Source organism: Suncus etruscus, chromosome 6 (assembly GCF_024139225.1).
Source record: "Suncus etruscus isolate mSunEtr1 chromosome 6, mSunEtr1.pri.cur, whole genome shotgun sequence".
In the NCBI taxonomy this organism is placed as follows: Eukaryota; Metazoa; Chordata; class Mammalia; order Eulipotyphla; family Soricidae; genus Suncus; species Suncus etruscus.
The window spans coordinates 11,412,889-11,436,866 of record NC_064853.1 but is presented as its reverse complement, the minus strand read 5'-3'; the positions used below and the strand labels follow the sequence as shown (position 1 = coordinate 11,436,866).

General features: G+C 43.1%; 1 protein-coding gene across 1 annotated transcript in view; it reads right to left on the bottom strand.

The window, feature by feature from the left end:
* SLC35D1 (solute carrier family 35 member D1) overlaps window positions 1–23,978 on the bottom strand; it is a 34,253-nt gene that overhangs the window by 3,022 nt on the left and 7,253 nt on the right. Inside the window, exons 7-11 of the mRNA XM_049774416.1 lie at window positions 22,971–23,073; window positions 16,325–16,417; window positions 5,806–5,873; window positions 4,834–4,912; window positions 1,828–1,910 (exon numbers count right to left, since the gene is read on the bottom strand). Coding sequence (XP_049630373.1) covers window positions 1,828–1,910; window positions 4,834–4,912; window positions 5,806–5,873; window positions 16,325–16,417; window positions 22,971–23,073 — 426 coding nt within the window. The remainder of the gene's footprint in view (window positions 1–1,827; window positions 1,911–4,833; window positions 4,913–5,805; window positions 5,874–16,324; window positions 16,418–22,970; window positions 23,074–23,978) is intronic.

Genomic DNA, 23,978 nt, shown 5'->3' with positions numbered 1-23,978 from the left:
ACATCAAGGCTAACTAAGCACCCCTCAAATCTCCCTGCATGGTCAGGGAAGCAGACCTGCGAACCCCAGCAGCCACTCTCACCACACACCAGCACACACACCTGAGCCCAGAGTTAATCAGTAACTCTCCCAACATGCTCCACTCTGGCCACCCACACCCCTCTGGGAAAGGGTCTCAAGGACACACACCCCTCTATGGGAGACCCCTTTTAGTCCAGTCACCCCAATGCCCACTGCCATCCTCCACAGCTCCCCTCCAGCACCATGTTCCCCAATCCCGGCACAGGCTCTCTGGCAGCCAGGCACAACCGTTCCTCTTCAAGTGGGCCTGGATTCCTTACTCTTCAAGCTGCCCAAGCCACTCCCAGGGATTTTAGCTCCTGACCCAATGGCACCGATGCTGGCCCAGCCTGGATTCTTACGAACCCTGATGACAGCTACCACAGCTCTGAGAAACATGCACTGAGTGTCTAGTTGCTGCTCCTATTACCATCATATAAAAGGCCAATGTTCTCATAAACGAGTGTGATTAGTCTATAAATCAGGTTCCCAAAATATTTGGCCTCCTGGGCCCTCTCCAGGAAAAAAAAAAAAAAAAGACCATTCAGTGCCATCTGGGAATCTGCCTTCTCTAAGGAAAACAATAGAAAGTGGCCCCTCCCTCATGAACTCCACTCAGCCCCCTGGCCTAAATCTGGGGACTGCTGACGCAAAGGAAACCCCACTAGTCTTAGCAAGAACCTCTCTTGCTTCCTCTCCTTTAGCCAAACCTCAGCAAATAGTGAGAGTTGGTTCCAGACAAATCTTTGCAATTTGTCCTGTCCCAGTTCTCCAAGGCCTTCCTGCACCCTAAGTGTTCTCTGATCTGTCCCTCAGCCTACACCTGTCTCTCTGGCCTCCTCTCAGCCCTCAGGCCTCCCCAGCCACACTACCTGGGCCTTCTTGTCTTTTGAACACACTAAGCATAATCATGCTTGAAACCTTCTTGTTCACTCTTTCCTCCCGACATCGCTGTGGCCGGTCACCTCACTGAGCCTCGTCAGTGAGCACCCCCTTTTCCTGCTTATCTGACCCTGACCCAACACAATCTGTCCCCTCGCGAACACTACCTGTGTTCCTCTTCGTTTGTCTGTGTCTGCAAGGAGGAAGAGTCCAGGAGGACAGGGATCATGATCAGTTTAGATCACAGTCCTGTTCCCACACAACACTTGGTGCCTGGCAGAGCCTCCTCAAACAGTCGCTTATAGATGCACAAATCTAGCAACTGGATAAAAAAAGTACACCACCTGTGGTACTGCAGGTGCTGAATAGTCACTTCGTGTCTGTGTTTGTATGATATAAGTTCAGCAGCTGGTGGAAAGGGAGGAGTCAGGGCTAATCGGTGGTAAGGAAGGAGGGGAGCAGAAAAGTCTCCAAAAATGTTGAGACAGAAAAGGGCCACTGTCATTTTATCCCAACTGCCTTCACCTGGCTGACTCTTGGGTAGCCTCTGAATCATCTCACTGCATCGCTGTAAGTTATCTTCCCTCTTATGAGGGGCCTGGGGATGATTCAACAAGCTGACCCTGAAAAGGCAGCCATCCCCATCCCCAACAAGATGAACCCCTGACCGCACACTGCAACGCAAATAATGCTATACTAGCAGGTCACAGACACTCTCCCCTCTTCTTACAAAGTGTGGTGTAAAAACATTGAAGTTCCTGGATATTCTAGGTGCCATTTAGTTCATGAACAAATGTGCCATTAAGTCAGTAGGTCAACCTTACTGTGATGCTGAGTATGCAAATCCCACCTGCAATGGGGCAGCTTTCTCAAGGTTTGACTTACCTGATATTTAAGCCAATGAAGTTCGTCCATGTAAAAATATAATCTCCACCAAAGACCATTCCGATATAAGTTATTAATATATTCTAAAAATAAAAGAAAGGCATATAGCTATTTACATAGGCTTAACTGAGCATTTAAACCATTCACAATCTGAAACAAACCCCTATAAATACAAAAACATGAGGTAATGACAAAATTCCTCAAACCTTAATCAAGTGTGTGTGATTCTTGGCCATGCAATAGCAACAGGGAAGGGACGGAGGGGAGAAACACAGGAAATCAGATCCAAGTAGAATATAAAACACTGGCCTTTTCCCAAACTATCTCTCCAAACGTAAATGCTTTCATGGACACTGAAGAACAGTAATTGAGAATAACAAGCATTCTCAGCCCCACAGTACAAGCTGACACAATCTAAGTAGAAAAACATTGTTATTATCAGAAGCAGAAAAGCTCAGTTTGCAAAGAATGCTTTTCCTCTCACCAAGACAGCTATTGGTTTGAGAGGACAATAGAGAAGGAAAATTCTCTTTATGCAAGACCCTTTCCCTTTCATTCGGAAAAAGAAAAAGGCAGGGAAAGCAGTTTACTGACATGACAGTCTTTTAGAGGCATCTTCCCTGGTATCTGAAAAATACATGGTGATGGGGCAATAGCTCAGAGACTTATGGTATCTGCCCCACAAATAAGACTATGAATCCGCCCCCAAAGACACCACACATCCTGAGCAGTGCCAATGTCTCTGCTATTTCTGCCTGGAGTGCAACAATTTCCGGCCACACCCAGACAAGTATACGTGAGAACTTGAAAGAGAAGTGTACATGTTGCTGGAAAACACTGCCACAGTCAGAAGCCTGGACAACTATGACCCAGGTGTGTGAGCAACACATCTAAAGAGTTTGAGACCCTGGCACATGAGTTTGTGAGCCCTGGTCATGGCAAGAGCAACAGGGAAGGGATGGAAGGAAGGAACAGGAAATCAATTCCAAATAGAGATAAGCAGGGATAGAGAATCAGCTTGCCTGGATCCCTGACCTGAAGTTCCCACTTATCTGACCCCTGCTAAAAGAATCCTTCGACCACAATGTGAGAGGAACTTTTGTGACTTTTAAACTCTTCAATTCCTCCCAAGCTCCCTTCCTTCCCATCCCAGAGGCAGTCTTCCTCTTCACTGCCCATAGCCATAAACGGTAAATGTCATACATATTTTTAGCATCAGCGCTCTCCTAGATTAGCCCTATGACGTGAAGTAAAATGCCATAGTGGGGTTTTTTTCCTTCCTTTTGGTTTTTGGGCCACACTTAGCAGGACGCAGGGCTTACTCTTGGCTCTTTCAGCAATTATTTCTGGTTGGGCTTAGGAGACCATTTGAGGTGCCAGGGATGGAACCCAAAACAGCCACATGAAAGGCAAGTGCCTACGTGCTGTACGATGGCCCTAGACCTTTGTTTTTGAAAGGGCCAAATCCACAGCACCAAAAGTTCTGGAGGATGAGAGAAAGGGCCAGAGAGAAGGACCAAGGTGTGAATCAGGGACCACAAGATGCAGGAAGGCCTTTGTAGAACTGGGAATGGCCGAATTCCATGATCTGACTAGTTTGGCCAGCATCTCTTGGGTCACTGCTGGGATTCCACTGGAGGAGAGGAAGCAGGACAGGATTAAGCTAACAGTAGTCCCTTTCATGTCAGTGTTTTCCAGAGTGGGGATACTGTCCTCATCTCCAGGTGCTGGAAATATTGGTGATGGGTAACAGCTTTGGGTACAATTTCCTTAATGAAGGCATCTTTCTGGAGAGTATCAAATGATCCCCCACCGAATAGAAATGGGCAATAGGCCAAATAAGTTTGTAGACTTTAGAAGTAAAACTGATTGATCCCTTTAATAAGGTAATGTTCTTAGACTTCTACAGAGAAAATACCAAAAGTACGGACTTAATGCGAAGTAGGGCATAAGCCTATGTTTGTACTTCATTTTGACAATGATAAAGGTGGCACACAAATAAGTAGCAGGATAATGGTTTTAGCTATTAAAATTCACCAGTTTTTCCAGCTTTTGAATACAGATTAACTATTGCTGGCTTTCAGGAGCAAACACGGGACTGATTCATGGCAGCTTCACTTAGAATCGTGTTTACACTAACACTCCAGTTCTGATTTGAAAATACAGACCTGCAGCCCTGAACTAACTGATTGCTGGCAAAGACACAGGCTCTGCAGCCTGCCCTGTACTCCAGGCCCCACAACCTCTCTCAATTGTCCCTGCCACAGAAAGCAACTCAAACTCACCCTTCAGCAATTTCAGCTGCTGGGACCTCTCAGATCTCAAATGAAGAACCTAGACTTGAAGTGACTAACTTTACATCTACAGTAAAGGCAACTTGGCTCTCCACACTGGCGACAAACCAGCCTCCCTGACACGAGTCGCATGGCAAGGAAATGACATCACTGGACATGTCAGACACAGCTTTGAAAAGAGGATCCTTCAAGGTTTGGCTCTAGCATAGGAAAACTCCCTGGACTCATTTTCTGGCAGTCCTCCTCTCCCTGGGAGACTGCCAGGAATCAGAGGCAGAGAACAGAACACTCACCAGGGGTTTCAGGCACAGGCCTGTTACTGCCGAGCTAGTCAGTAGTCAGCCTGGTCAGAAACAAGCGCGATTCCTCCCTCCTCCCTCTGAGAGCCACAGTCTCTCGCTTCCCAGCCCTCAGAAATAAGCTACCAAAGAGGAGAAACTGCACCCCTTGCGTTTTTAAAGACTGTTTGTCTTACCTCAGGACAAAAATGTGTCCAACTATCAAGCCAATGTCAGGAAATAAGGGTTTAGGGTTCCTGTTGGAGGAACACTCTGCAAATAAATGGCATCCAAACAAACAAACAAACAAACAAAAAAAACACTGACATATATGTATGCATGTGTGTGTGAATATATGTATGTGTGTGTGTGTGTATATATATATATATATATATACACACTGTCCAAAAGACAGTAACATTTTCCAAACTCACCTTAATACAGCCAACTATCGTCGTAGTAAGAGCAGAATTATACTGAGTGCAGAGGACCGTGGCATACATCAAGATAAACCTGAAAAGAAAACAAGTGTGTTCTTGGCTTTTCTTTGTTTTTGTTTTTGTTTTTGTTGGAGGGGGGCACACTGTATGGTGCTCAGGACTTACTCCTGACTCTGTGCTAAGGAATAACTCCTGGAGTGGACTTGGGGGATCCTATGGGGTGCCAGGGATAGAACCTGGGGCTCCAGCCCCTGAAAGGTATGCTCTTTTCCTACTTTATTTCTTGTTCCTGGAAAGGAGTGCCACCACTCCTCTACCCCCATCCCAATCCTCATGCCAACACCTCCATCTGGCAGAGGTATCTTTTTTTTGTTTTGGGCTACATCCAATGATGCCCAGGGATTACTCCTGGCTCTGCACTCAGGAATTACTCCTGGCAATATCTAGGAAAACATTTGGGGGATTAAACCCAGGTAGTCTGTGTACAGGGCAAGTGCCCCACGCATTGCATTATCATATTGGACCTGCACAAAGGCAGCTTTAAAGCAAGATCTAGTTAGCTATTTTGGAATGATCTCTCCTCTAAACCAACAAGCAGCACTGGCCCTGCAGCACATGCTAGCAGGCCTGTTAGTGAGCTGTGCAAACTGGAAGAATAGACTTGAGTTCTGAGCCTGAGTTCACAGAAGGGGCACATAAATGGTCAGTGAAGATGTAAATTAAAATAATGAATGTCAAAGTAAAATGGAGCTGGCTGCAATAGCAGACGATCACTCATCCATTTCTTCTCCTGGTCCACCCAACCATGCCTGCGGGGTAAGTTCACAGTCCTAAGGGCCACTTCCTCAGGGTTATGAAATCTATGGTGAAATCACTGAATTTAGAGATTCGACAATCTTAAGCTGATACAGTCTGGATAGAATTTATCTAAGAAAATGATGTGCTTGCAAAGTAGCAAAGGCTTACCCCATCACACAGGAGAGGGTGAACTGCAGAAGAAAGAGGGTATCGGCCCAGCCTTCAAAGTCCATTGCCTGGAATACACAAGAAAGGATTTGGTTTAGTCAAAATCAGCAGCCCCACTCATCAAGCAAAATCCATCGATGTGCTCGCTCCTACCACTCACACAAATATACAAATCTGGGCTGGAGCAACAGTACGTGGGTAAGGAGATTGTCTTGCACAGATTAAACTAGGTTCCATTTTCAGTACCCCATATGGTACATCATGAGTGGTCTAGGTATGAGTCTGCCAGGTGTGATTCCCTGAGTGCAGTTATGAGCAAGTCTTGAGCACCACTGGTATGGCCCCAAAACAAACCAACTAAAAGACACACATCCCTACTTACATTCACTCCAAAGATACTGTGATTAAAAAGCTTACTATAGATGGGAGTGGAAATAATAAGTAACTTCAGGTGAGTTTCCTCTTTTTCTAATTTAATGTGAATTTTCTAAGGTAGAGCACTTGCCTTGTAAATGTGATGCCCTGGGTTCAAATTTCTACACAAAGTAATTCGATGGAGATTAAAATTTTACCTGAGTTTGTACAAAGAAAAAACTAATTGTTTAAAGGCACAAGGCACAAGAAGCTAGTTCTCCCAGATAATGTTCCCATATATTAAAGTGCACTCAGCAGAAGTTTTCTCAGCAAGATCCTTCCTCTCCTCCCACTTCCCTCTTCCCACTGTTCCCGTCCCCCCTCCCTGCTTCTCTTCTTTCTTGTCCTCCACCAGTACCTAGGAATCTGGGCACTTCTGGCGCCACTCTGGCTGGCAGTGCTTGGACCCAGCAGATTTGCCCTGATGATTTGTGCTTAGGCCTGGCAGAGTAGCTCAGGCACAACCAAGCCACCCATTCAGCACAGCTGAGGGAGGGCAAGGACATTCAGGGCATCATGCACACCACTACACAATCACGCTCTCCGAGTTATCTCCCTGGCTCCGGAGATTAAAATTTCTTAGTTAAATTTTCAGTTAAAAGCACAGTTTCTGCTGTGGCTTTTGTTTTGTTTTGGACTCACACTTAGCAGTGTTTAGGAGACTCTATACTATGCCAGCGCTCAAACTTTGGACCCGCAGTGTACAAAGCAAGAACCATATCCATTATATTACCTCTGGTCCTTTGTTGTGGCTTTATTAGTTTTTTGTTTTGTTTTTGGGTCACACCTGGCAGCGCTCAGGGATTACTCCTGGCTCTACACTCAGAAATCACTCGGGGGACCATATTGGATGCCAGGATTCGAACCACCGTCCTTCTGCATGCAAGGCAAATGCCCTACCTCCATGCTATCTCTCCAGCCCCTGGCTTTATTAATTTTTAAGCCAAAAGGAGAGGAATTGAGTGATTAAAGGGTGTGAAAATCACCAAGCTCAGCTCTCATCCAAGAGGCAAGCTTCTCTGGAGTGAGTCTCATTGGAATAAGAGTCTGATAAGCAAATATGAGAAATCTTTAACTCGGACCACCTGCCCACTTTCAGTTTTTGACTCCAACCGGAATCTCAGCTCCAGGCTGCAGCAAGGCTCTGGTTCAAGGATTAGAGCAGGGGTCTCAAACTCGCGGCCCGAGGGCCGTTTGCGGCCCTCTGTACAACATTTTGGGCGGTGGCGCTAAAGGTAAGGTGCCTGCCTTCCCTGCGCTAGCCTTGGACGGACCGCGGTTCGATCCCCCGGTGTCCCATATGGTCCCCCAAGCCAGGAGCAACTTCTGAGCACATAGCCAGGAGTAACCCCTGAGCGTTACCGAGTGTGGCCCAAAAACCAAAAAAAAAAAAAAAAAAAAAAAATCGCATTAGTAAGAAAAAAAATCACATTTAACATTCGCATACCCCGAGCAGTTCCGTTTGGTGTATGCAAATGTTTAATGCAATTTTTTGCGATTTTTTTCCTTACTAATGAGATTTTTTATTGCGAATATTCGGTAAGCGAAATTCCTTATGCAGCCCTGCCTCACCCCGACTTTGCCTCCTGCGGCCCCCAGGTAAACTGAGTTTGAGACCCCTGGATCAGAGGGTGATATGCAGCCTTGCCCTCACTCCACTGCTTGCTGTACCTTTCCTCAACTGCCTGTTGCCCAACTACCACGCTTGAACTCTAGCAGCTCCTCTGTGGGTTTTGCCTAATAAGCTCCTCCTTTTTGGGGTTAGGCAGTAATTCCTTTACCCGCTCTTATCACCCCAAACTGCAAGTCCTTGTACAGTGTCCAAAGACAGAGCTTCTGGGAAAAGGCCTGAATCCCAGTAATCTCAGGCTTATTCTGCAAACAACATCTGAAGCTAACCTTTGGTTTCTTTAGGGTTCTCTCTTTATTGAGGTCGAATGTATGAAAAGAAAAATTCACCAATTTTAAGTACATAATTCAATGAGTCTTGACAAGTATAGAAAGTTATGTAACCATGATTACAATCGTAACAAGAAATTTTACCCAGAAATCATGACACTCCTAGACAAAAACACAGAGAACTAACTCCCTGGACTTGGCAACATTTTTTGGTACATGATGCCAAAAACTCAGGCAACCAAAGAAAAATAATTGGGGCAGCAGCAAGCTAAAAGCTACTGCACAGCAAAAGAAACTCTGAACAGATGTAGAATGCAATCTACTGAATGGGAGAAAAAGATGGTGCAACTATATGTTTGAAAAGGGTGAATATCCAAAATATTTAAGGAATCTCTATGTAACTCTAGAGCAAAACAAACCAAAAGAAGCCAAACAATCCAATTGTAAAAATAGGCAGAAGATCTGAACAGACATTTTCCCAAAGACATCAAAAGGTGCTTTAACACAATTAACCATCAGGAAAATGCAAATGCAGACCACAGTGAAAGATCATCTCACAACCATTAGAACAAACTAATACTAAAAAGGAAAGAGCAGGGGCCGGTGAGGTGGCGCTAGAGGTAAGGTGTCTGCCTCGCAAGCGCTAGCCAAGGAAGGACCGCGGTTCGATCCTCCGTTAGAACAAACTAATATTAAAAAGGAAAGAGCAGGGGCCGATGAGGTGGCGCTAGAGGTAAGGTGTCTGCCTTGCAAGCGCTAGCCAAGGAAGGACCACGGTTCGATCCCCCGGCGTCCCATATGGACCCCTAAGCCAGGGGCGATTTCTGAGTGCTTAGCCAGGAGTAACCCCTGAGCATCAAACGGGTGTGGCCACGAAAAAAAAATAAATAAATAAAAGAAAAGAGCAGGGGGACAGCACAACAGACTAGAGCACAGGTTCTGTGTGTGGGGATAGGTTCAATCCCCAGTACTGCAGGGATGCCTAAACACTGAGCAGGAAGGTACTGGTGGGTGAGGCCCCACAAATCGAACAGGAGACCACTGGAGAGGGAACAGAAAAGAGAAGCTTATTATGCACAATGAATTGAATGTAAACTGACACATCAAGGATGAAAAACAGTATGGCGATTCCTCAGAAAGACACAATGACAGCATCTAATCCAGAAATTATGCTCCTGGGTATGTATTCAAAAGAAACAAAAACATGATCTTGGAGAGAAACTTACCCTCATGTAACCACAGCAGCAGTCACAACTATCCAAAAATGCTAACACGTAATTATTCTCTCACAGAAAAACAGATAAAGATAATTATGAGTAGAGCTATGATGGAATACTATTCAGTCACAGAAAAGGAAACCCTGGAGCTCCTGGAGTGTGGCCATGAAATGTCTCCAAAATCCGAAACACTGACAGCCCAATAGGAGCACAAAGTAGATCAAATGAGATTCGAACGTAGCTCAATAAGCAAAAACAGTGACAGAGAAGGCTCAACTAGCAATAAACAGCTCAGTTAGTCCTCAATCAATGGCTTCCACTGCACCATTTTAATTCTAACAAGTCTCAGAAATCTTCTTTTACTGAATTCTATTGCCATTTTGTTGTAACAAGCAATCTAAAATACATTATTTTGTGCTTGCCAAAGGGGCAGGTTTGGGATACTGGGGACTCTGGTGGAGGGAAAAATCACACTGGTGGAGGGATTGGTGCTGGAACATTGAAAAGCTGAAACAAATCCATGAATAAACGACTCTATAAACCATGATGTTTAAAAAAGGTTAAAAACTACTTAGTGGTCATGATCAAGATAAAAGTTTGATGAATAATACAATTCTATTTTGAAAATTCTCCCTCCATCCCACCCCCCCCCCAAAAAAAAAAACCGCGAAAAAGGTGGAATAAGTAGCCTAAAAAGTACCTATGAGGACACTTGCTTAAGATGGAAAATACTAAGGTCAGTGTGCAAATGACCTAAATGATTCTCTTGATTCTTGGGGAAGTGAAACAGTCAAGGACCAGGGGTCACAGGCTGCCCACCTCTGCCCTCTGCAACCATAGGCACCACCTGCCATAACTCTGCTGCCATATCTTCCCTTTACTCCCTGTCCAGACAAGGAGAGAAAAAGCAGACTGTCTCTACCATCTCTGCTTACTAGACTCTGCCACCTATTAAAATCTACCCTTTATGGCAGGGGTCTCAAACTCACAGCCCTCCGTTTAACATTTTGTGGCCCTGCCCTAGAGAAATCTTTTTTGTTTTGTTTTGTTTTAGTTGTTTGGGTCACATCCCCCAATGTTCAAGGCTTACTACTGACTTTGCACTCAAGGATCACCCCAACTTTGCCTCCTGCGGCCCACAGGTAAATTGAGTTTGAGATCCCTGCTTTATGGCAAAACTCCACATTCCAACAGACCAATGAGGGTCACCTGCTCTTGCTTTACAAAGGCATATGTCCAAAGTAAGGATGGTTAAAAAAGATTGATTTGTCAAACAATATACAGGCCTAAAGAAAGATCTAAGCATTCAACTAAAAGTGTACCTGACCCAACCACACTTTTAGAAATGAGGACACGAAGGCCCAGTAAATAAAAGTGACATGTGGAGAGAGTAATTAATTCAGGGCTGTCCAGAGAGCCAGAAAAGACCAGCATTTCAGGAGAAACTAAACAAGCAGCCTAAAGAATAAATTCTCATTTTTATTTAATCAGCAGTGCTTAGTATAGCTCCAAGTAGATGGTTTGTGCAGACACTTTTCCTGTAAAAGTCATCTGAGCCAGGCAATTTAACCAGTGATATACTGAAGACATCATCCAATGTACCAGCACCCACAGTATTGGCCTTGTGCGATTCACAGCCCCAGTTGGTTTTTGTTGTTCCTCCCCATGTGAGACCTGTCAGAGGGCTACACACATTTCTTTTTGGAAGCAGCAACTAACAAGTCTAAACAGAGCAGTCTCGATACTTTGGACAGTCATTGATGAACTGATGTCTGCTTCACCTCGCCCTGAGCAGCTCAGATTACCAGGAAGCTTTCTTGGGAAGAAAGAACAAGCTTTCTTTCCAGGCCCCAGACAGCCTTCCAGTCCATGCCAGCCCCTTCTCTGCCCTGCCTCCCTAGGAGGCTGACCTTTCAGAGTCCTCTTATGCAAGATCCAGCCAAACAGGGAAGCTTTTCCTTCTCTGCTTACCGAGGGTAACACTAGAATTTGAAGAAAAATATTAAAAAGAAAACTCAGCTGCAATTTTGCTTCTGTTTGTATCCTTAATGTCTGATTCCCAAGATGAATTATTATTCATCCCATTTCCCTGGTTACTTCTACTTTTAAAGGTTCTGATGCTGAGAATTAAACCGAGGGTCCCACATATGCAAGGTATATGCTCATCAATACTATGTCCAAGACTTCTCCCTGCCATTGCTAAATTTAGGATTCGTCACAGGATGAATTTGTGGAAAACCTTTATGCTTTTCTTGTTTTTCTTATAAAGTCTACTTTAAAATAAAATCACAAAATATTTTAAAAATAACAGTATACTCCTATTCTCATTCTCTCTCCCCCTCCCTTCCTCCAGCTTTCTCCTGCCCTTCTTCCCTCCCTCCTTTCTCCCTCCCCCCCAACCTCTCTTTTTTGCAATATTGTTACTGAAGGAATATCATGCATATTACTTTACTTCCTTTCAATACCCAATTCTTGTCCAGAGTGATCATTTCCAACTATTATTATGTCATGGTGGTCCCTTCTCTGTGCCACCCATCACTTCTTTGGGCATAATTCTCATACTAGGGTTTTGTTTTGTTTTAATATCCTGTAGATGAGTGTGATCATTCTGTCAGTCCCTCTCCCTCTGACTCCCTTTACTGAGCATGATTCTCTCCATGCCTACCTATAGCTAAGCAAATTTCATGATTTTCTCCTCTTGGGCTCAGCCATTCTAACCCCAGTTGGACTGTATGCAGGACAAGGCTCGTGCCCACATGCTACACTATCTCTCCAGCTCCTAACTGAAAACTTCTCATCAGAAAATGCTCCTGAAGAACAAGGCCAACACTTCCCTGACTTGCAATACTCCTCCCAAAGAATCACTTACTGGTCTCAGTTAATTTAGGCCTGAATGTGCTCACTTCTTGCTTCAAAGATGCTTCCCCTGACCTCTTATCCACAAACGCACTTCCCCAATCACTCTTGGCTTCCTTTTTTTTTTGGGGGGGGGGGGGGCGTTGGTTTTTGGGCCACACCCAGCCATGCTCAGGTTATTCCTGGCTTTGCGCTCAGAAACTGCTCCTGGCAGGCTGGAGGGACTAGAGGGGGATGCCGGCTGTGATGCCAGGATGAAACCAGGCAAAGCAAGCACCCTACTACCCTACTCTCATTGTGCCTTGCTCTACACCCCCTGCTTCCTTCTTCTTATCAACTTCTATCTCACCCCATTAGAACTCAACTGTCTTGAATTACGAAGCATCTTTTGAAAAAGATTTTAATACAGAATGACAATTCACAAAACAAATATTCACCAAATTTAAAGATACTTGGTAAATTGGTAAATAATTAAGTAATAATAAGCCAAGCTGCAGAAACTCTAGTCATAGCTAGTTCTGTGAGATTACAGAAATGTCCCAAAGGGCAGGAAAAGTAAGTCTATGAGGCAGCAAAGGGCATGGAGAACATGCAGTAAGACAAATCCATGCACTTGGGGGTTCGAAAAGCTTGTTCAAGTTCTCAACTCTGCCATATGTGGTCTAAAGCATGTTCTCTACCCTTATAACAAGTCACAGTCCACTTCCCGGTGTCCAGAGAGCACCTGAGACAATGAAGACTGCTCAGAAACCACCCACTTTAATCTAGAAACGACCTAGAATTATTTAACGACAAAATATTGGGGTTGGGGATGTGGCTCGGTGTGAGTCCTGAGACCAATCCTTGAAATAGCAATTTAACTCAACTTCAAATGAAACTTTAGTGGCTTGTCTCATAAGTACACAAAGCATTTAGGAACAGAGCGAAATTTAGAACTCTCACTCCGTAAGTTTCTAATATAACCCAGCTAATAATCTACTAAAATACCATGGATCATTCCGACTGTATTTTGTTAGTAAGCTCCTTGGACATTCCAGTTCCCAGGAGACATCAATCACTTCTATTTTCTATCTCAAAGTAAAAAAATGTGAGGGCCAAAGAGATAGCATATAGGAAGGGCGTTTGCCTTGCACGCGGCTGATCCAGTAAAGAAGGTGGTTTGAATCCTGGCATCCCATATGGTCCCCGACACTGGCAGGAGATATTTCTGAGCACAGAGCCAGGAGTAACCCCTGAGCACCACAGATATGACTCAAACCCCCCCCAAATAAAAAAATAAAAATTGTATCTCCCACAGAATCTGTACTTTACAATTTTACTGACAGATCTGCTCCCCAAGATGAATGGAAGGGTCTCAGAAAAGAACACCATCTAATTCATCTTTGTTCTTACAATCATCTGGGTTTAATTCTCTACAACACAAGGTAACACTTAATAGCTAGTGGGGGAAGTTAAGAGAGCAAAAGCATGGGAGGGAAGTGTCTAGAAAAAGAACACACAATTGTAGAATAGCCATCTACTTGACCCCAATAATTATTTCAGAAAAAAACACATTAGTGAACACTAAAAGGATGAACAAGCGTTCATCTGAGATCCAAAATATGGTGGAGGAGTTTGATTACAAAGTGATGAGCTTAGCTTCCATAATTAATCATCCAACTTAAAAGTACATAAAGTGAAAAGTATGTAGATAAACTCTAAAAACATGATTCTTCCAAAATAAATCTTTCATGATCACTGCCTGGCATTTCAGAAATGATAATTGCATAATGTGACATAGGTGCTAGCTAATGCTAGAATGGCAATCATAATCCAATACAAATGAGTTACATCAATATATATACATACATCTTATTTACATCCTATTTTATTGAAAAACTTTTTTTTAACCTCTTCAAAGGAGGGGGGAAAAAAGGTGGACTATCAGTGCTACTGCCTTGAGAAATTCTGCATTATGTTCTTGCCTCGATGCTAAAGAGCAGAGATGGTACAAGAGCCACCAGGATCTACTAAAGGCAAGTGGAACAGTAGGGGAAGACCCGGGTCTTGAGACCTGACCCTAGATGCTCTGACAGCAAGACCATGAGCAAGTTATTCAGTCTCTCGAACTTCGACTTCCACAGTTAAAATAGGAAGAATTTCTATCTTGCCCCATCACAGGTCGACATTCCAATACATACACCAGGAGGCTAGCACATTACAGGAATGCAATAGATGCCAGTTTCTCTCCTTACATTTTTTACAACCATAAAAACACATTCACTATTTATTAGAACAAATGAAAAATTTTCCATTTCCCTTTCTGAAGCCAGGTCACAGTTCATCAAAGTATTTGCAATGTTTAAGAGGCTCTGTGGAGTTCTTGACAACACAAACAAAACACTTTCACAAGTTGTCTCTTAACATCAAAAACTCTCTTAAGAGTACATCAAAAACCTTTGATTTCAGTCCCCACTGATTTGTGGAAAATGCTGCTGTAATGAGAATAAGGACATTTATTCAGAAAGAAACTACCTGCCAGAGAATCATTAGAATCTTTTTATCCTTTATTTGGGAAGGGGGAAGAGGTCTGGAAAGAGTGACCCCCTAGAACTGCTCAAGAGACCCACAGAAGTACTAGGGGTGGAACGAGGGTCTGCCACATGCATGGCAAACATACTTTTATTTTTTTAAATCAAAGTCTCTTTTAGTTATTTGGTTGAGGGGATTGGGCATCACTCAGTTGCACTCAGAGGTTAATACTAAATCTGCAGTCAGAAATCATTCCTGGCGGGCTCAGGGACCACATGGGATGCCAGGAATAGACCTGGGTCAGCTGCATGCAAAGCAAATGCCTTAACCTCTTTGCTATTGCTCCAGTCCCAAATGGTACTCTTTTCTTTAAAAAAAAATTTGGGGGGCCGGGCGGTGGCGCTGGAGGTAAGGTGCCTGCCTTGCCTGCGCTAGCCTAGGACGGACCGCAGTTCGATCCCCCGGCGTCCCATATGGTCCCCCAAGAAGCCAGGAGCAACTTCTGAGCACATAGCCAGGAGTAAGCCCTGAGCGTCACAGGGTGTGGCCCAAAAACCAAAAAAAAAAAAAATTGGGGGGGGGGCACACTCCTCGACCCTCAGGGGTTACTTCTGGTAGGCTCTGGGGACCATATAGGATGCTGGGGATTGGTAAACCACAAGATAAATGCCCCACCCACTGTGCTATCGCCCCAGTCCAACCTGGCAATTATCTGAACCCGTGTGCTTTCTCTCCAACCCTAGAAGACATTAACTCCAGAAATCCTAGATTTCTATTTAGGTTAAAGATTTTTGAGGAATCAGAGAAATACTATAGTGGCTAAGGTACTTGCTTCGCACGTGGCTGACCTGGGTTCAATTCCTAACATCACTTACAGTCCCCTGAGTGCTACCAAGAGCCAGAAGTAAAAGTAAAGTCCTAAGTACCAATGAGTGGGTATGACCCAAAATCCAAACTAAACAAACCAATTTAAAAAAATGTTTTTTGAGAATTTCTACAAATATGGGCTTGATTTAGAAAAAAATTCTATGGATTTATTTTGCAACTCTATTCTGTGTTTATTTAGCTAAACATTTGCAGAAAATGAATAAACTATTATATATGAGTTTGCTATTTATATGGCTAAATCAACACACAGAGTTAAAATATCTCCTGAGTCAAGAAAATAACTTGGGATTTATGCCAGGAAGACAATTATCCACAAAAACAGCGTCCGGAGATGCCTTGCCTTTTGTTTAGTCTCGAAGGATTCTACAATTTCTACAATTTCTGAATTTCATTTCTTAGGGAAAGCACGCTCCTACTCCTATCTTGCCATTTAGCAGAAACATCATCATTTCTTTTCTCTACCCTCTGGCATCAAAGAGAAGGATACTAGTTGGCATGAACTATTTTTACGTTGACAGTAGGACTATTTTAAGCCATTTAATCCTACCTGGGTTTTTTTTTTTTCCAAGAAAAAGATTAGTATGATACTAGCAAGCTAAAAAGCAAAGTCTTTTTTATTTTATTTGTTTTGCTTCCTTAATAAGCACATTTCTTTTAACATTACCAAGTCTATCTTTCATTATAAATAACATCAAAAATAGGAGCCGTTACACCACAATGTAAGAAATACCTACCTTTTGCGCATCTCCTGTGAAATATGCAATGGCCAGGGTGGGCAGAATCATGAACAGTGCATTGTAATACAGCAGACCGTATTTTCCCAGCTCCTAGGAGAGCAAATAATTAGGTGTTTCATTTATTCCTAGCAGACAGAGGCAATCTGGTACAGTGTGCTTCCCTCCCCCAATACAAGTATCTACTTGATATCTAGCAGCAAACTAGTCATTAAGTTGTACAAATGTTAAGAATATATATATTCTAGGTATTCTGAAAAACAAGAAATTCTAAGATTTAAAATGTATCTGAAATACATGAAGCCAGAGTCATAGGAGTGCAGGTAGGACACTTTCTCTGCATAGTCAACCTGGATTCAATCCCTCCAATCCCATCCCTGATCCTACCAGGAAAGATCCTGAGGAAAAAACCAGGAGTAATTCCTGAGCACCTCTAATAAATTTGGGGACTGGAGTAATACAGTAAAATGGGTAGGGCATTTGCTTTGCACATAACTGACCTGGGTTCAGTCCCTGGCACCCCAAGTGGTCCCCTGAGCACCACCAGAAGTAATTCCTGACCAGGAGTAATCCCTGAGCATTGCCAGGTATGACCCCCCAAAAATAAAAAAATAAAATAATAAAATAGGGGCCAGAGAGATAGTAGAGCAGTAGGGCGTTTGCCTTGCACGTCTCTGATCCAGGACAAATGGTGGTTCGAATCCCAGCATATGGTCCCCTGTGCCTGCCAGGAGTGATTTCTGAGCATAGAGTCAGGAATAACCCCTGAGCACCACCGGGTATGATCCAAAATTAAAAAAAAAATTTTTTTTTATCTGAAATAAGTTTTGTGTACAGCAAGGAGGTAAGAGATTAGCTCGACCACCATAAATACTTCTGTACTATGTACAGAAATACTTCCACTCCCTTCCCAGAACTGAAATAAGCAGCAAATAAAGTCGTGGGTTCTTCAAAACTGCAGCAGAACATAATTTATGAAACACTGTTAGATCCAAATACATGCAGACCAACACAGACACTAATTCCCAGTGAAGTGCCTCTGAACACATGTATGTGAAGGACCATAACAATTAAATTTGGAGAGATGGCTCCAGTACTTTCATGCTTGAGCCCTGTGGATTTAATCTCCAACAGCACCAGAAAAAGACTCCCTAGAAGGAGCCAGGAGGAGCCCTTAAAACCTATTAGGCATGGTCTGAAAATATAACAAAAATAGGAAAAAAAATTAAGATCTCCACAACCCCCAAAACAGTCTAAATAGATGTGACTTCGGCTACTTTAGGCCCACCGGTGATTCACTTATTTCCCGGACATTCAGCAAAAGTTAGGTCAGTACAGGGGCGGCAGACTTGGGGACTTGAAGGCGAAGTAAAGATAGGAGTGTGATACCTGCCTAGCAAGTGACTTGAAAGATCACTGAGTGATATGAAAAGTCAAACGAACTTCTCAAAAGTGGCTCTGAAAGATGGCAAACATTCAGCAACAGGTAATCGAGTGAATTATGGCAGGCTGTACTTTTGTGTTTGTTTTTTGGTTCTGGGGCCACACCCAGCAGTGCTCGGTTACTCCTGCCTCTGTGTTCAGAAATCGCTCCTGGCAGGCTCAGGGGACCATATGGGATGCCAGGGATCAAACCCGGGTCCATCCTGGGTTGGCCATGTGCAAGGAGTATTAAATACCCTACTGTTGTGCTTATCACTCCAGTCCCTGACAGGCTGTATTCTGGTGTAGTCACAGTGAAGTATTATGCAGTCATTAAGAAGGCTGAATAGAGAGAAAGTGGTAGGGCATTTGCCTTGCATGCGGCTGGCCCAGGAGTGACCCAGTCTGATTCCCGGCATCCCATATGGTCTCTCAGCCTGCCAGGAGCGATTTCTGAGTGCAGAGCCAGAGTAACCCCTGAGCACAGCTTGGTATGGCCTCCAAACCAATCAATCAATCAATAAAGTTTAAAAAAAAAAGTTGAATGACCTTCAGTTGGGAGGCAGCTGAAAGGACTGGTGTGTGGAGCCAGCAGGCAAAGGCCCGGACTTGGACCCTCCCAAACCATGTCTCTCCCCACAAGCCTGGTGGCCTCAGGGAACAGAGCGGTGGAGAAGCAGTACCTCCCCAAGCATGCAGACTGAACCATCCAGCCCATGTAACCAGGTTGTCTCCAGGCTTCCTGAGCACATTCCCCAAAAGTTTAATAATCCTAACCAATAAGGATCTTCAGGAAATAGTTCTGTCATTGTTTTGTGTTGTTTGGGAGCTTAGGGACAGAGAAATACCTAGTAGTGCTCAGGGGAGTATTAGTGGGGCTCAGGGGACCATATGTGGTACTAGGAATCTAACCCGGGTAAGCCATGTGCAAGGTGAGCATCTTATTGTACTCATGTAATCATGAGGCCCAGTCCTCATGAAATAGTACTAACTGATAAATATAGATCGGAAAACTTTATGTATCATGCCTCCTGTTAACAAGCTTACAGAGTTAAGTCTGCACACGCACACACAGATAGATCCACAGAAATGTTCGGATAATGATGGGATTAAGGGAAGTGTATGTTTTTGTTCTTCTTGTTTATGTTTTCTACAACTTCAATCATAAATATATATTTATGTCATTTCTTTAAGGCTAAAAATGTTTAAAATAAATCACAGCATTGAGATCTGAATGAAACCCTAAATGTTTATGCCACATAACTCAAAGGAACAAGATAAAAATGATAGGAGAGAGAACTCCTAATTATTTCAAAGCATCTCAGGATAGCCATTAAACCAAACAATGCTCAAGGCTGCCATCAGTATCAATGAAAAGATGCACCTCTTTCTAAAGCAGCAAGGAGAAAATGGTATTAGGGCAAAGCACCTTTCATAGGTACCTAGTCAGGAAGCAGGAGACAAGACCGTGAGATACATATACTTCTGACAAATGCCAGAATCTCTGTAGACACTCTAGCATAAGCTGTCCAGAAAAAAGTGACAAATGCCAAAATTTTATACAGTCACACCATCCAGGAACTAACGAGTGCCAAAATCATAAATGCCAAACTGTTGTTTTTCTTTTCACATTCGAACTGTGTTGAGCATCTTTTCCCTTAAACGGAGTACACTCAAAGTTAATTTAGGGTATGACTGCAAACATGCCATACTGGATTGTGTCCTTACTCAGCGTTGCTCAGGATACTAATGCTTAAAGGCCCTAATTCTTTTTGTTGCGTCAGGGAGACCTGACTTTTATTTTCCTGCTGTTTACACCGCTGATAAACTTAGTATTGCCTAAGAAAGATTCCATCTTCTAGTTTCTCGCTCCTAATCCAGGAACCGTGAAAAGCAAATCAAAGCACTAAAATGCTCAAAGATGAGTAAATTCCTAAGTCATATAATGAGAAATCTCAGGGCTCTCTTAAGAGAAGCCCCTTTCCGGCGAGGTGGCGCTAGAGGTAAGGTGTTTGCCTTGCGAGCACTAGCCGAGGAAGGACCGCAGTTCTATCCCCCGGCATCCCATATGGTCCCCCTAAACAAGGGGTAATTTCTGAGCGCTTAGCCAGGAGTAACCCCTGAGCATCAAATGGATGTGGCCCGAAAAACCAAAGAAAAAAAAAAGAGAGAGAGAGAGAAGCCCCTTTGTTTTTTTCTTAAGTTCTTTTTTCTTAAAATACATATATACCCTAGATCAGCATTTCTTAGTAAGAGATCATATGGTCCCCTGTGGGTTACTAGGATATACTAAGGTGGCCACACGTGAAAACTGCACAAACTGGGGGTGGTGGGTGGGCAACAGCATAAAACTAGGAGAGTAACCAGTAACACACCGGGCCAGGCGAAGGGAACATGGTTGGAAGAAGCTCATTGAAAAAGATTAAGAACACTGATAGACTCTGCTGTTTACTATGTAGGTACTAACCAAAGGTAGCTATTTCTATTAACTATCATTACATGAAACCACTCATTCAACTCACTGTTCCTTATCAAATACTCCGCCGTCACATGGGCCTAGCTTACTGCTGTTAACACCACCAATACAGGATATAGAGATTTTCATCACCACAGAACAATCTGTTACACGGCACCAGTATACTTAGCTGGCACTACTGGATTAAAAAAAAAGTTTAATTTTCTTCATATTAATAGGCTTCAAAGTAGCAAACGAGCTAAGAAAAAAAAAACAATAAAACTTTCAAATTAGTTTTTTTTTAGATACAGCTAAAAAGTTCTCTAAGTATTAGAGCAATACAGTGGGTAAAGTACTTGCTTTACACATGGATGACAGGGTTTGATACCTGGAACCCAATCTAATTCCCACAAGCCTTGTTGTCAAGAGTGATCCCTGATGGAGCCAGAGTGGTGGTGCTGCAGTAGGGTGTCTGCCTTGAATGCGCTGACCTAGGACGGACCATGGTTCAATCCTGACATCCCACATGGTCCCCCAAGCCACGCCAGGAGTGATTTCAGAGCGCATACCCAGGAGTAACCCAAGCGTCATGGGGTGTGCCCCCCCCCCCCCCAAAGAAAAGAATGATCCCTGGATCCCTGAGTAAATACAAGCCAGGAATAAATAAGCCATGGCTTCTGCCAAGTTTGGCTGCAAAACCAAAAAAATAGAACAAAACATTTTCTAATTGCTTCCCTTCTAACCATTTCAAAATCTCTAGCTATTTCATAAATATACTATAGTTTAATAGTTTACATTAAAATTCAAACATCGTACAGATTTCTGGCAGGAACTGAATGGAAAATAAGGCAAAAGAAGTATGAAAATAGTATCTATAAGTAACATAAATAGCGACACCAAGTTAGTCAAGGATATTCAAGACAAAATTTATCTGAGCGTGCAGTTTTCTTATAGAGAAAGCAAGTGGCCTGCCAAGTACAATACATACTCAACACTAATACTATTAACACTACGTAATATTTGTGTTTATGATGTGAATTCCAAAAAATGGATCTGAAATCCTTTCAGAAACACTGTACCTATAAATAAAGCAAGTAAGAACCAAACAGTTAAGGTCATCTGGTCCAGTGAGAAAAAGATGGGCAGAAAGTAAGATGAAGCCATGGTCAGTTACAAGTTTAACTGTGAGATAAAAATCCACTCACTGTTTAGAACTTCTCTAACAGCTAGGACAAATACCTCATGTGGGTGTTATGAGTCTGCATTATGATTAAAAAAAAAGTCTCCTTCACCAACAACTCTATGATAAAGTTGAGGTCCATATAAGCTTCCTCTAGTAATGGAGTCCTATAATAAAGTAATTCTACACCTAACATAGTAAAAGTAACATGGCTCAAATCATTCAGCTTCCTAAAATCTGACTTAATCTAAAAAGAAAGGGACAAAGAGACAGTACAAGACTTAAAGTGCTTGCCTTGCCTTGCACTCAATCTTGGTTTAATCCCCATAATCACACAGTCCTTTGAGCACTGCCAGGAGTGATCTGAGTAGAGTCAGGAGAAGCCCTAAGCCATGTCAGGTGTGGCTCCAATTCACCTACTCACCATCTTGAAAGGATTTGACTGCCATGGAAGTATCTTAAAATTAAGTAAATAAATTAGAGAGTGTCAACATTCCAAGAACATAGCTACACCTACACACACACACACACACACACACACACACACACACACACACACACACACACACACATCCCTGTGTGCTTACACACACAAACACATGCTCCTATGTGCTTACTGCTTAGTCCAAAACTAATAAATAAAGTTCATGTGTGCACAAAAAGTTCTAATGTTCTCTCAAGTTTGCTATTATTTGTAGGACAAATAGTCAATGATAAACAAATAGCCCAAAATACCCATCTTCTCCAGTCCCTGCCAACCTAGTACTCTGAAAATTAACTTAGTCTTTTAGACTGTGGGTTGCAACTGAATGGAGGGAGAGACAAAACATTTAAAAATATATTTATGACTTATTATCATAAATGTTTTATTTGTTGACCTATTTTATGGTCCTATTTTACCTAGGTTCATGTAAAAATTTCTCAGGAAAAGAGGAGTCATAAATAAAGAACATTAAAATGCTCTTAACAGGGCCCGGAGAGATAGCACAGCGGTGTTTGCCTTGCAAGCAGCCAATCCAGGACCAAAGGTGGTTGGTTCGAATCCCGGTGTCCCATATGGTCCCCCGTGCCTGCCAGGAGCTATTTCTGAGCAGACAGCCAGGAGTAACCCCTGAGCACCGCCGGGTGTGGCCCAAAAACAAAAAAACAAACAAACAAACAAACAAAAAGCTCTTAACAAGCATGTACTTTAATGATTCCTTTCTCTAAATCCCTCAAGGGCAACATTCCTCTTATCCTAACTTAGAAAAAGTTTTGGGGCCGGTGCGGTGGCGCTAGAGGTAAGGTGCCTGCCTTGCCTGCGCTAGCCTAGGATGGACAGCAGTTCTATCCCCTGGCATCCCATATGGTCCCCCAAGCCAGGAGCGACTTCTGAGCGCATAGACAGGAGTAACCCCTAAGCGTCACCAGGTGTGGCTCAAAAAAAAAAAAAAAAAAAAAAAAAAGAAATAGCTTTATTTCTTGTGAGTACATCTTACCCCAGCACCTATGTCTTTCCCATTCCTCCTAAGTATGTCTAAACTTCCTGCCAAACCTGACAAGCTGACATTAGAAAGCATCTGTTAAGGAAGCTTTAGATTGCTACTTACTTTTGAATCTAATTTTTGTTTCACGTATGCACCATTTGCTGCTGTCAGGACATCATTTACCAGAATGAAAACATATCCTTCCAGATCAAATGCCAAGTCAGAGCTGCAAAACATAAGCAACACCTTAATGACAACTTACATTTTATAAAGAGCATGCATTTCATTTTCAATACGCCTGAATTACAATAGTTGCAAGAACACATTTATCAGTGACCAGGTTTGCCTGGATCTCGGTTCCGGGAAAGCAACTTAATGCTCAGAAAGAGACTTCTCAGAAATCAGAGGCATTAACACTTTTAACATAATCATTAACGATGATGCTCTGGATTCAAAGTCAAATAAGCAGCAGCAACCAACAGCCATAAGTGAAGCAGGCAGAAGGCAGCAGAACTCAAACTTATAGATAAGAAAACCAGACAGCTGAAGTTAAGTCTTTTTTCAAAGGTTCTCATAAAAAAGTCAGATTCTGCTGCACAGGTAGTGGAACCAGTGGGTGGAATTTCAGACCTAAAGGATGGCGGTTAGTTTGAACTGACATCAAGCTACTATAGTATCTAAGCATATAAAAACGCATGCCACCCAAATTTTCTGTGAGCCTAGGAGACAGAACTAGCAGGAAAGGGGAAATGGAAGTCATCTAGTATTTAGTGGAGCACCATGTATAAGGTAGGAAGTTGGTCAATCAGACCAGATTGATAGTTCAGCAGGTAAGGAGCTTGTCTTATACACAGCTGATCCAGAGTCAACTGCTGGCAGTCCATATGGTACTTTGAGCTCACTAGGAATAGTCCCCATGTGCAGAGCCAGGAGTAATCTCTGAGCACTGCTGAATGTGGCCTCAAAACTAAAACAAAAAACTTAGCAAGTGAGAACGAATTTTTAAAAAAGGATGCTGGATGACAGCACAGTGGTAGGGCATTTGCCTTGCACACGGGCCAACACAGGACAGACGGTGGTTCAAATCCCGGCATCCCATATGCTAAGAGCAATTTCTGAGGGCAGAGCCAG